General features: G+C 44.9%; 1 protein-coding gene across 4 annotated transcripts in view; it reads right to left on the reverse strand.

Moving 5' to 3' along the window:
• Nucleotides 1–415: 415 nt before the first annotated feature.
• The window catches only part of LOC122771273 (axin-2-like), a 37214-nt gene continuing 23854 nt past the window's right edge, over nt 416–13775 (reverse strand). For all 4 annotated transcript variants that reach the window (XM_044028744.1, XM_044028743.1, XM_044028745.1 and 1 more), the window contains exons 4-11: nt 11276–11378; nt 9341–9481; nt 7867–8285; nt 7626–7775; nt 6949–7182; nt 6699–6803; nt 6054–6179; nt 416–2616 (exon numbers count right to left, since the gene is read on the reverse strand). In XM_044028744.1, the coding sequence (XP_043884679.1) occupies nt 2490–2616; nt 6054–6179; nt 6699–6803; nt 6949–7182; nt 7626–7775; nt 7867–8285; nt 9341–9481; nt 11276–11378 (1405 nt within the window). In that variant the 3' untranslated portion in view covers nt 416–2489. The remainder of the gene's footprint in view (nt 2617–6053; nt 6180–6698; nt 6804–6948; nt 7183–7625; nt 7776–7866; nt 8286–9340; nt 9482–11275; nt 11379–13775) is intronic.

Consider the following 13775-nt stretch of genomic DNA (forward strand, 5'->3'; position numbering starts at 1 on the left):
CTAAAAGCCACCAGGACACTGTGAGGCTTGATATATGATCGGCTAAATAAAACTCATACTCAGCTTTGTATTTATAGATTTGTTCAACTCTATGAACCCTCATACACGTTTATATGTAACCTTTATGGTTTCCTTAAGTGGACTTAACTCTCTAATCTTCCTTTACTGAGGGTTGTTTCAGTATGAACTGGCTGTAACGTGCAATCATGTTAACGCAGGACACGCATGTTTTTGTACCTTCATACAGACAATTCCACACACACACACAGCAGCGTTCATTTGAAAAATATAAAACTTTAATAAAGGCTACATCTCTCAATAATTACAATAATTATAGGTCCATGTAAATCTTTAAATGAAACTCTTTATATAATGTATAATTTACAGTTTAGATAGAATGAAACAAAACAAAAACAAACAAAAAAAAGAGGCCATGGTGTAAAAACAAAAACAAAAAACATGATTACAGGATATTATTAAAAGCATAAAAATATCTTTTCAACATAAAACCCTTCCGAGAATCAAGGGATATATATTAAAACCCTGAAACAGGGTAGCACATGGTATGGCATCCATGTAGGCACAGGTGCTGAACTCATTAAACACCAGCGATAGTGTTTGATGTGTGTTTTGTTTCTGTGTGTGTGCATCACATGTTTCAGTATCCATACTTCAGAATGCATAATTACAATGTATACAGGAACTCTGCTTTATACGATGTTACTGTAACAACATTCAAAAGGATATCAAAGCCATAATTCTTCACTGTTCACTTTTTTTTTTCTTCCTTTTTTTGTGTTTTTTGTTTGTTTTTGACACACTAGCGGACTTCCGTTACTCTCAGTGACCCAAACTGCTTCTTGTGAGCACAAGTTATTTTAACACGTGGGCTGTAAACACTGCCATTATGAGACTTGTGCTGCAGGTCTCCTCTCTGTGTGTGTGTGTGTGTGTGTGTGTGCGTATATCTGTAACTACACATACACACACACAACCACAACCAAACCTCTGTGCAATGTCTGCTTCACAAACAAAGGCACAACAAAAGAAAAGATCGAGCTCCGTCCGTGGACTGAGAGACGGACAAAAACACGGGCTACGGAAACGCTAGTGTGACAAACTTAACATTACAAACTATCAGCAGCATTTAAGACTGGGATTGCCCATAAGGATAAAGGAGGGAGAAAGTCTCAGGCCACATCCATGACTTACTATGTTTTAATATTCAAATAAAAAAAGATCTGTGTCCATAATGAAACGGCGTGTTCAGGTACAGTGGCCATGCACGTGCCGGTGTTAATAAGAGTTTGCGTCTCTCCTGTGCAGTTGTTTGCTTAGTCGCAGAGAACAATATTAACAAGAATCAGTGGTGAAAAGTAAGTAAGTAGTTGACAAAGCTTTTCCTTCACGGCCAATACTTGAGTCGTGGCTGATAAGAAGCAGGCAGTCAATGTGTTTCCAAAGTTCTCAACTTTTGCCTGTCCAGACTAAGACGCGGCCCCGGAGTTTTCAAAAGTCTGTCTTTGAGGCTCTAAAATGGCAGTGTATCGTGAACAGTGGGTGAAACAGATGAAGTATGGATGTAGCCTCAGACAGGACCACTGCTAAGGTTGTTAGTTTGGGTCAGATGGGGCTACAAGGCTATGGGAGGTGCTAGGCTAGTGTCACATCCTTTGTGTTAAGTAGAAAAAAAACAAACATAAATTCACACACGAAACAATATCACCACAGTATTCTCCCAACATTCAAAGCAGCTTGCCCATTGGCTGAAATTCGGGAGGGGGAGGGACAAAGGGTTTGAGAAGTTTTAGGAAGGGGGTAAAAAAAAAAACGGGAAAGGAGTGGGTTGTTTTTCAATAAATACTTAATAAAAACTTTCAACTCATGACAAAAAGCATCTATTATATATAATACATGTATATATACACATTTGCATGTATGTATATGCACACGTACGGACATTTCTGTGACGATGTTGGAGTGTGGAGTTAAGAGCAGGGTGGTGGCGCCGCGTCTTCAGCGCTCGGCCAGAACGCACCGTCAGTCTCTCATCACATCTCAACAAAACAGTCATGTACATCTTCAGTGGTTATATTCAAGAAGAGGTGGGGGTCTCTCCCACCCCCACTGGCCTCCAAACATCATCCTCCTCCTCCTCCTCATATTGGCCTTTAAAAGTCTGTCACGTCGTTCCCTTGTGTTTCTAAGGCTGATTGGTTGAGAAAGTCAGGGAGGTGAGGCTCCTCCTCTGGGTTCGGTATACTTCATTGGCTCATCTTCCTTCAATCGCTCCTCTTGTGCTGGATATATTAACTCTGTTTAGCTTAATATTAGGAATTTAAAAAAAACAAACAATAAAACAAAAAAGGGAGTCCAGAGTGTTCGTGTTAATTACATAGAGTCACTTCCTCAAGTTTTCTTTTTTGTAGGGACAGTTTAGCTTTTGGTTGGGCAAGGAAGGGCATCGGTTGTTTGGCAACAAAGTGGCTTTAGTCCATCCTCTCCACCTTGCCCAGGACCTTGCCCTCATACATGGGCAACACGGCGGCATCCTCCCACACCTCCTCAAACACGGCACCGCACTCAAACTCATCACTCTCCTTCTTGAAATAGTACCTAAAGAAGAGAAGCAAAGAGAAACACGCTGTGGTTAGAGTGTGTTTAGTGTGGGCGGATGTTTAAAAAGAAATAAACAAAAGTCCAACTTAAAGACCTGAGCGTGTAAGCATGGAAATTTCCCATCACCATCATCCTGACCAAAATGACTGTGATTCATCATGTTATTACGATAACTGTAAAATTGTCCTTAAAAATGTTGTTTTTAAGACTTGCAAATGGGCGGGGCTTCCTGACGCTAGTTTGGCTCATCAAAACACTAAAATCATAATAAGATGTTTTTTTTGTTCTACGAGGAATCAATGACTGTTCTTGACTTCACAGTTCTTACTGCAGGCTGCTCTTGTTGCACTTAAAAAACAAATCACTAGGTCTGTGTGTGTCACCGTCACCTTGATTAACTTAATGTGAACTTTTTCTACCAAATGCATGGTATGTCGTCCTCTCCATGCAGGAATGCAGCTCATATATTTTATCTTTGTGTTTCAAACCACTTTGAGGAACCTACACATCGACCTGCTTGTGCACCCTTTAGTCCAAATCCAACACACACACACACACACACACACACACACAAATCCAGAAATGGATCCTGCTCAAAACAACTGAGTCATCGCCTTCAAAGGCAGAGCCTGACTCTACATCACACCACTGCACAAACAGAGCTGAACCGTCCGTTTAAACACTCCCTCTAATAATTCAAGCTGCTAGAAACAGCCTGTGTGTGTGTGTGTGTGTGTGTGTGTGTGTGTGTGTGTGTGTGTGTGTGTGTGTGTGTGTGTGTGTGCGCTTGTCTCTCAACCAATTGCTCATCTGGAGTGCTGGCCATTCTACAGATTACTATCTGTCCTGCAAGGTCTTATTAAAGTTGAAGGGTTAATTAGAGGCTGTCTTAAGAGACACACACACACACACACACACACACACACACACACACACACACACACACACACCGGCTGTCAAATGAAGGGTCTTTCTGTCACACAGGTGCCTGAGAGTCTGCCGGCGACGAGGACCACACTCCACTGCTCCAACATCCACAACGGTCAGAAGACCCGTTTAAACCCGGCTTAAAGCGGGACTTTCACCAGTGGAACTGTCGTTAGCGTAAGAGTTCTGATTTTGATTGGCATGTGAATGTGAACATTCACTGTTAGCAACGCCGTGGTCGGCGGCTAAAAAAGTACAAGGCCATGAGTGTTCATAGCAAACTTTAGTTTTTACAAAATTCATCTGGTGGATGAATTTGAGGGAACCAAAGTAAGAGTTTGTGTTAAATGCCTCATGTGAGAGAAGCTCCCTGCACACACAGTTTGAGCAGCTTTCTGATCGCCAGCCGAGAACAGAGGGAAGAAGAAAGTAGATGGAGAGCGGAGGCCGTCACTTGCTTGGTGACGGTGTGATCTGGTGGGATGTGGGCCGAGCCTGAGGGGCTTTACCCTGCGAGGGGGAGGAGGGAAGAGGAGGGGGAGGAGGGTGGCAACTGCTTAGACAGTCTCCTTGAGGTCACGGGTCACCTAGCTAGCCCACTCTTCTCCTTCTTCTTCTTCTTCTTCTTCTTCTTCTTCTCTCAAGCAGAGATAACTCCCAGGGTTAGCTTAGTCCCAGTGACTGTGAAGTCTCCTGGAGCTCCTAATGATTTCTCCTCTCTACTTTCAACCCAGCAAAAGATCAGCGGGAGGGGATTTAATGATAAGCTTTGTAATGGAGAAAAGCCTCATTTTGACCATGTGTGTCTGCGTATAGAATGAAAACAGAGGAAAAATGTTGCTTTTTATCGCTTAGCTTAAAGTCGTTCAGACGTCACATGTAAAAATGTGCATATACTGTTTTATTTTCCATGTTGATTGTAATTACTGACAAACGGAGGAGGCGGAGGTTGTGTTACCGCAGCTGTAAGGACTTTGTACTCAAGTGTGCAGCGATGTGACGCAGGAGTGCTGGCTTTGTGTAATGATATATCATTTTAGCAAACATTTCCTGTCTTGTTGTCTGAACTTTGTTGGGCAGGATATTTTTGCCTTTTCATCTTCATTAGCAGAAACCGAATGAAAGCACAATCCTGCTAAATTTAACTGGCTAGGTTTTTTTTTTTTTTTTTTTTGTCTTCAAAAATCTACATTTTTACACAAATAGTTCAAAGTCATCACTTTGTTTGAGAGAGCGAGGCCGAGGGAGTCTTTCCACTGCAACATGTTTTATGTGGCAGGATTTTTCTTTCTCTCTTCACAACATCTGGCACCAATATTGTCTGGCAGAGCCACGGCATACTGTTCTCTGCTGCACCACTGCCATGTCCAAATTAACCAACTCCACACTTTGTGCTGCCATTGAAGCCAAACCCCCTCATGCACCCTCCTCCCTCCCTCCCTCCCTCGCTCACTGAAGAGTTATGGGATAGCAGGGGTGCAGTGACTTGTTTGCAGGCCGCCTTCCTGCTCTTGCCTAACAAGCACATGTGGCTGTAGCCTAATGCTGATGTCATGGGTATTCAGACTTTTTGTCTTTTCAGCAGTATACAACCTGTGCAACACAGCACAACACTGTACAGTCAAGCCTTAAACTGTCTTTTTTTTATTATTATTTGACGTTCAAGTGTTTAGGAACGTCACCTGACATCGACAGCAGACATCTTTGCTGCGTTCACTGTTACCAGTCGCTAACAGAAGACGGTGCTCGCGGTATTTGATTTTTTTATGTCTGATGCAACAGTGTGGAGGCCTCGCAATGGTCTTTGTGCACAAAATAAAATGGCCCAGGCTTCAAAGCCATTTATTGAAGCTGCCTTACCATGGAAATCAGAACCATATGTGAGAAAGAAATTCAACTTCCCCCCTTCTCTCTCTCTGTGTGTGTGTGTGTGTGTGTAAGCTATGAATACAGAGGATCTGCCCAGTTCCTTTTCAACTGTTGGGCTCCAGTTCTTCACACTCCCACTCAATAGTCAAACATATATACAAGTGGAATAACAAATGCATTAGGGCCGTGTATTGGCAAGAATCTATGATACACATAGACACTACCATATAGTGTGATGTGTTAGGACACTAAAAGCAAAGCGATATATATTGTGATTTCTTTACCAATATAAAAAACTCTATTTCAAGAAAAACTCTCATAGTAAAAAACTAAAAATGTTTTATGCACAATCAAAATGTTGGTTTCTTTGTCTAGTGAGGAGTGGACGGAGGGACAGAGGGAGTGACATGTCCAAACTAGTGGTTGGAGGATAAAATACAACAAAAAAAACACACACACACGAGAGTATCTCCATATCAATAACCCCTTCAGCGTATCCATGTAGTATTATGCCATGAAATATGGCGATATTTAAGCACAGATATGTTTAAATGTACATAGATATATAGCCATCCTGTTGCATCAAGCCCATCCAAACTGCTCTGATAAACACGTCTGTCGAGTGGGATCATATTTACCGGTAGCTGCCTTTCTTGCTAAGCTGCTCCTTGAAGTGTCCCAGGGTGAGGCAGTGGGTCTTCATCATGCTGCGATAAGGAATCTCCTCACCACAGAAGAAGTAGGTGACCACTAGTTCCTTAGACCTGAGGATGCCAAAATGAAAAACAGCGTCAAACTCCTGCACTTGTGAGACCGAATCGTCTCTGCAGCGCTTTTAATTAGCGACGCCAACAAACCGCTGGCTCACTGACGGTCATCCAATTAAAAGTAGATCAGATGGCTGTAGTTTCACATCAAACACCTTCCACCTCCTTTTTCAGTAACAAACATGTGATCACTTTGAGTTACCAGGGGCTACTTAAAAAAATCTTTGTTGGGTTCCAGTGGTGAGTGTGTGTTGTGAGAGATGTTAGGATTCCCCATTAAAGCCTTTTAATCTTAAATGATTAAAAAGTGAGAGAAGGACTTCAAAGACATAGCTTTGCTGACTCAAAACAGCTCCCCCTCTCTCTGAAGGGGAGGGCAACATATTCTGCAAGGATGGTTGTGAGTTTGTAGAGAGATGGTTGTGAAATCCAGAAAACTAGATAGCAAGGAATGAGCAGTAAAAGCGTCGAGGTGACGACTTTAAATGTGAGACGCCCGAAATAAAACGCCCGTACTCGTCTGATTGGAGTCCAGAGGTGGCGAGAGCGTTGTCTCCTGCGGGAAAGGCAGCTGCTGGATGATTCCTGTCTCGCTGAAGGCTGCTGGCTGCTGTAGAATGCCTGTCAAAATCAGACATCAATGACTGATCAGTGCTCACATCCATGTGAAGATTTGTTCACTGTATGCTGCTGTGGTCAATCATCAAGTGGAATAAAGGAGAAAAACACAACGGGCAGTCTCTGTTTGTGATGCATGTTTCTGTACCTCTGTTTGGGTGGTTTGGAGACCTCCTCCAGTCTGCGGCAGGCCTCCTCCAGCTGGGCCAGGGTGTTGGGCGGGGGCAGTGGTGGCATGGCTGGGTCCTGGATAAACGGGTGACCAGGGTGGTGACCGCGGAGATGACTCCCGCTGCCGATGCCGCCTCCGCCCCAAGAGTAGTGAGGCCGACCAGGCTGGATCTTGGAGTCAAGTGGGCTGGATTTCTTCAGGCCTTGAGTGCTGAGAGGGGAAAACCCAGGTCAATATTCATTCACATTTTCTACAGTCAAATTCAAGCATGTTTCAGCCACTTACAGCTGTGGTAAATGACATATTTAAAACTAATAGTGCCCCCAGTTGCACTAAACTTAGTAGTTTTATATTTTGTTGGGTTTTACATTTCGTTGTGTCTTATTTAAGTGTCAAGTCTTTTGTTGTGTCTTATTTAAGTGTCAAGTCTTTTGTTGTGTCTTATTTAAGTGTCAAGTCTTTTGTTGTGTCTTATTTAAGTGTCAAGTCTTTCGTTATTTTTGCTATTTTATTGTGTACCTCAAGCCGGGAGTCTCTGCAAAAATTTCATCATGTCCTCATAATGACAATTCTGAAAAATTCTTGAATCTTGTTTTTTAAACCTTCAGGTTTGACCGTACAGCTCTTTGATTCAAATGAAGTGATGTCATTACCTGTGTGGCTTGTGCTTGCCCTGTCTCTCACTCTCTAGGATCCACTGCCAAACATTCTGAGAGCGATCAGTGGCATCTAAGGGAAGGCGTGGTGAGGACACGCCCTCATCCGTGGCCTTGAGCGGCCGTTTGGACAAAGTGCTGCAGCGACTGAGAGGAAAAAAAGATGAGGCACATTAGGTCCAGAGCAGAAGCGGCTGACTGATGGGCAGAGCAATCGCAGTAAAGAAGTAACACTCACGCAGGGCTGAAATCAGAATAATTGGCGCCCCCGGGAGGGCAGAGGCACTGCACACGCTGAGCTGCCTCAGCCTCAATCTGCTCCTTGGTCTTCAGCCCAGCGTGGTGATGGTGGATGTAGTGATGGTGGATGTGCTTCGTGGACTGCCTGCCCGTCATCAGGACCTTGGCCCCAGGAAAACCACTGAAAAGAGGCCCGTGACCCGCCGACACGACCGCGCCCGTCCGGTCTGGGGAGCGTGAGCGCGGCGAGTGCCGCGCTACACCTGGTGACTGGCAGCCGGGTGTCTTCAGGACACGGGACAGGTGCTCGTCTAAGATAGCCTGCGGGTCTTCCTCGCATTGACTGCCAGACGGGAGCAGAGGGTGATGGAGGGAGGTGTTGTTGGCCGGGTCACTGCTCTCCTCTCTTTCCTCCTCCTGGATGTGCAAAGAAAACAAAGTTGCTAAAAACATTCATACACAGGAAAGAATTGATGTCTCAACTTACACCAACTTGTATCACACTGTGAAGTCAGGGAGAGCAAACGCTGGGATAACTTAATTCCAGCTTCCTTTGTGCCTTACTGTTATCTTCACTAACAGGCTTTGGGTGCACTTCATCTATAATGCAGAGCTCGCCTGTGCTTCACAAAGACAGTGGCACCACACACACACACACACACACACACACACACACACACACACACACACACACACACACACACACACACACACACACACACACACACACACACACACACACACACACACACACACACACACACACAGCAAACGTGCCGCCACTGGAGAGCAGCTAAGTGCTAACTATTCAAGCGAGTCTCCAAATGTAAGTCTGAAAGTTGCTCCATATGAAACAGAGGACAGAGGGGAAGAGGGAAGACGTCGCTAAACCAAGGCAGACTTCCAAATCCCTCGGTCTTGTTTCTGTTCCTCGACAAGCTGCTGAAGAGCTTGTGGAGTGCAATAAGGAACCAAGCTCATTGGGGTAGAATGTTTAGGTGGCAGTGGTGCATAAGTGTTGAGCTGCTTTGGACCACATGTTGTACATAAAAAAGGATGGGTAGTGTTTCTTATACAAGAGGTGGGATGGAAGTAGCAGTAAGTCAAAGGTGAGGTAACTATACTAGTTGTATTAAAGACATCTATAAATATTATAATAGTTAACATTCTCCTGAGAAGTCTTTGGTCTCAATCTCTAGTTTCAGGTATTCTTGAATCTTCTTTAACACCACACAATGTGACTTTTATAATTTATGATTCCATTGAGAGGAAAACAAGAGCACACATGAGTGAACAACAGTGTGAAGGACAGCTGGTGGTTGCAGGCGACATCTGTGAATTTACAGTTTCAAAAGCTGACATGGCAGCAGTCAAATCCTAATCTCAAGGCCTCACAACGGGGAATTTGTTTTGCAAATAAGAGACAAAGTCGTTTTTATACATGCTCAGAACAGGTTTGTGTGACTCCATACCTCCTGGATTTGCTGCAGCCTCTCTTCCAACGAGCTCATGGTGTCCTGCTCTCTTTTCAGCTTCTCCAGCCGGGCTATGAGCTGGGCGGCAAAGGCAGAGGGCTCAACAGGAGTCATCTCCTTAGGCAGCCGGTATGTCCTCTGCAGGGTAAGCAACACAGGGGAGAGAGCACTTTAATACGTGTGTGTGTGTGTGTGTGTAACTGTCTAGCGTTTTTGACAGATGCAATATGGTGCATTAATTAATCCAATACTCTTGCCCTAATCCTATCATGTTCCAAAAAAGCCTAATCCAGGTGCCCTTGCCCTCGAGCTAACCTGGACCTTCTCTGCTGCCCATCCCGCCCCACATCTCCTCATGCCCAGTGCCCTTGGCGGTGCCAGGCTGCCGGGCGAGGACGGGGAGAGACGGGGGTAGCGGTGGTGGGGTAGCAGTTGGTCTCGCTTGGAGGGGAGGCCCCCTGCCTGCACCCTCTGTAGCCCGACCAAGCCATCAGCTCGGCAGCCTCTGAAGTCAGCACACTTCAAAGGGCCCTTGTCAAACATCAAACGCGCACTAGGGGTGGGAGGGACACGCGGCTTTAAATCTCCGAATAAAAGCCAGATATCGATGGAGAAGAGAGTGAGGAGAGGAGAAGGAAAAAAGGCAGAGGGGGACAAAATTAACAGCATGAAAAAAAGAGGAAGAGGATTGAGATGTGCATTTGTGAAGTGGCAACGGTGGCAGAAAGAGAGCACAAGGCGGAGGAGGAGGAGGGGAGAGGGGGGAGAGCGGGGGGGTGAGGATAGAGGAGTCAAATACTGGGAAGATCTGAGGGGAAGTAGTAATTTATTTCCTGGCTGCATGCAGGGCAGCTCAGAGGTATTCTAGTCACATTATCCTCCTTCTTCTTTAACTGCATGAGTCGCTTTCTCTCTCCCTCTCTCCCTCTGTCTCTCTGTCTCTCCCTTTCTTACTTTTTTGTTATGTGGCACACTGGCTTTCTTGATTTTGACTCTTTTTTTTTATTGTTGTTCCTCTCATCTCTTTGTAGACACGATGAAGGGAAGAAGAAGAAAGGCAAGTGGAGCTGCTGGCAAAGGAGCGCCAGCCCTGCACGGGGGCCCCTGCTGCCTGGGGCTGGTGCATCATGGGAGACAGAGCCATCTCCAAATCAGGAGGGAGACATTAAAGAAGTGCAAGTGGGAAAGGAAAGAGAGAGAGAGAGAGAGAGAGAGAGAGAGAGAGAGGGAGGGGAGAGAGAGATAGAAAAGACAGGAAAGAAGAGAGAAAAAGAGGAGGGGGGCAGACAACACTGTCAAATACATGCACAGACACGCACACGACTCCTCCACATACACAAACCTGTGTTTGGATATGAAGACAAAAGAATTCTCTCTCTCTCTCTCTCTTGTCTCAAACAAATCTAGCTCTTAAACCAGCGTCAGTCTGTTCTAACCTGGTTAAGTTTAACAGGTCAACAAACCATTTCATTCAAAGCACCTTCACTAATGGCACCAGGTATGAGGGCGGGGGCACAGGAAAGTGGAGCAGCAGAGTGATGTGCTCCTCCCTCATATACTGAGATGTAAACAGTAGTTTTGAACATGATATCTAATAATAAGTTATTTTCAACGCTTTACCACCACACTACACTACAGTTACTGAGGGAGAAGTTTAAGTGTGTGGCCCTACAGAAGCTTCTGGGATGGAGCTTGAAACAGCTGCAGGAGTGAAGCTGTATGCAAATCCTTCCTTTCATTTACCAGACTTGTATATGAAAACAAGAAAGGGAATGGAATACAGTATTCTGTCATAACACGAGCTACGAGCGGGGGGCAGAATCAAATAAAGCACAACTCCTGATGGGAATCAGGACCCAAATGTCTGTCAGTGTGTGAAAAACTTTAGCAGATTACAGAAAAGGAAACACGGCTACAGGAAGTACAACTTACAGGAAAGTGGGGTAGCGTAACCTGGCCATTGACCTTGACGCTGCGGTGCATCTCCCTCTGGAGCTGCTTCTTGGTGCCCAGCTTGTATGGAGGGATTCCATCTCTGTAAGAAAATGTATCACATGATTATTTATTTGTTGTTAAATGTTCTTAATAATACTTAACTGGCCTGCTATAAGCAAATATAGGCTATTTTGTGCTGATATGCACATGGAGCAGGTCCCAAAGCTTCTGCACCCACAGTTAGCACCATTAGCCAATTTCTGTGGAGGCAGAGCCCTCAGGAGGCAGTTTATCATTGAAGTGACCGACAAAGCGCCACCCAGTAACCACCCACTAGGCACATTACAGCTAAATCAAAAGGCCAGGGAGCCCTTGAAGCCAAGGGAACAAAAACACACATAACAAAACACATGAGGACAATGGGAGAGATATGCTAAACATCCCTGTGGGCTTCAAAAGAAGAGTCCCACTGATAAGATTACATCAGTCCTTGTCAACTCTGACAGCAGTTGTTGGAAAAGCAGAATGATAAAGATTGGTTGGGAGAAACTACTGCAGGTTAAAGCCGTCTGACAAATGTTGCTCAAGTGCTGCCGGCTCTGCGGCTCTGATATATGCATATGGAAATAGAGATGTAGGAAGAAATAGCAGAAGTCTCCAGACAATGAAACGTTTATTCTGAGAATCGTATTCTCCATTTTTCATGCCCGTGTCTGCTAGCTTCTCCAGTCAGCTGCCACTTAGGCTAGGGCCAATTATCTTGGCCGTTTTGTCTGCTCAGAAGTGTCTGACCTAGCCCAAACGCTACTTTTTCTGTTGCCTCTTTGAAATCTCACACTCATGCACATATGCACCCGCTGCCATCTTCGTTTGGCAAGCGCTCCACTCTGAGCCTCTGATCTCGGCTACATCAAAAGGCTGGTTTGTAAGATAAGGTAATGTTTGAAGTTGGTGCAGCAGCATTCCCCAGCGTCCAAGTAAATCCATAAATAAGATATAAGCAAAAGAAACCCCCATCACCACTCTTTCTTTCCTTCTCCATTCCCAAATCATCCTCTTCTTGTTCTTTATCTGGGAAATAAGATTCAAATTTGCAGTGTGACTGTTAACCACTATAAAAGGACACACTAATCAAAATTGTTCCCTCAATTGAGGGATGAAGAAACTGTGTTCTTTTTTAATGAACATCAGTTAGGGGTAAAGACAGACGAGAGCTGGGGACAAGGACAGGACACATCTCTGTGTCAAAGACCTTGCTGTTCAAAGAAATTGACTCTGACACATGATGCTGCTCGACAATGAACCATTTTTGTCCTTTATTCACCTTTAAGTCACATTTAAAGAGTGACAATGTCAAGTAGAATCAGATAATAATCACCAAAGTTTCAAGTGGTGCTTACATCCAAAAATCAATGTTTCACAAAGTGCACCCAGGAGACTGCAAACCCGCGTCCCTCACGGTACCGGAAACTCTTCAAAAGTAAAACTCTGCGAAAGTTAGTGGCAAAAAACCAGCATTAACAAGCAAAAGCTCGACAAATTCCCCTTTCACCAACTATGTGTTATTAGTCCAAACTGTTCCCACCCAGGAAAACCATGTGACGGCTGGGTGTTTTGTCCACGTCGGGGAAGAGAAAACAGCCGCCGCGGACTCTTTCATGGTTTCATGGTCCCTCCATTTTACTTTATGGGGATCTCCTATTCAGTTGTGCAAGTCATTTTCAAAGCAGCCAGCCACCCTCTTATCCCCCTAAGCTCCCCTCACCTAACAATAGGCTGAAAGCGATTCAGTTAAGCCCTTTATACTCCATTTATTTTCTCACTCCCTTGCACTTCGAGCCTCACCACTCTTACTAAGGGCTGTGGAGGCTGGAGCGGAGGAGTTCTGGTCTGAGGGTGGAGGTGATTTTTTTTCGGGGTGCCCTAGTCTGGCCAGGGGGAGTTCCTTATGCCTTGTCCCAAGGTCTAGAAACGAGTAACCCCAGTGAAAGCCTTGCAGACACATGATCTCAGCACGCCGCAGAGGCCAGTGGCAGGAAACCGACCCACCATGTGAGTAAGCCTCCTTTCATTTGGTGCCAACATTTTTCAATGAGTTTGTCTTGAGGCCCGAATGGCCATTTTCCTCCCAGCTCTTCAAAGGGAAAAAGCGATTAGATAATATGAAAAAACAAGTCTGTTGTGGCAGAAGGGTGGGATGGATACATTTCAACTTTGAGGAAAATGAGGCAACGCCCCCTCCCACATCAAGACAGTCTCATTTTTTTCCCTCCCTCCTCTCCAGCCTGTAACACATCAGAATATACTTCAAAAGGTCCTCAGACATAATGACTTTCCCAGAGTTATCTCCCTGGAGGCCACAGCAACAACTACACTTTAATAAGAATTACCTGGAGTCAATCATAGAGGATAATTAAAACATATTATAGGCAATTATTTAGCAACAAAACTGTCCTCTGGCCACAAGAAAAGCTGAGCGTGTTGAACCGCTTGGCTA

The sequence above is a fragment of the Solea senegalensis genome, linkage group LG6, assembly GCF_019176455.1.
Source record: "Solea senegalensis isolate Sse05_10M linkage group LG6, IFAPA_SoseM_1, whole genome shotgun sequence".
NCBI lineage: Eukaryota > Metazoa > Chordata > Actinopteri > Pleuronectiformes > Soleidae > Solea > Solea senegalensis.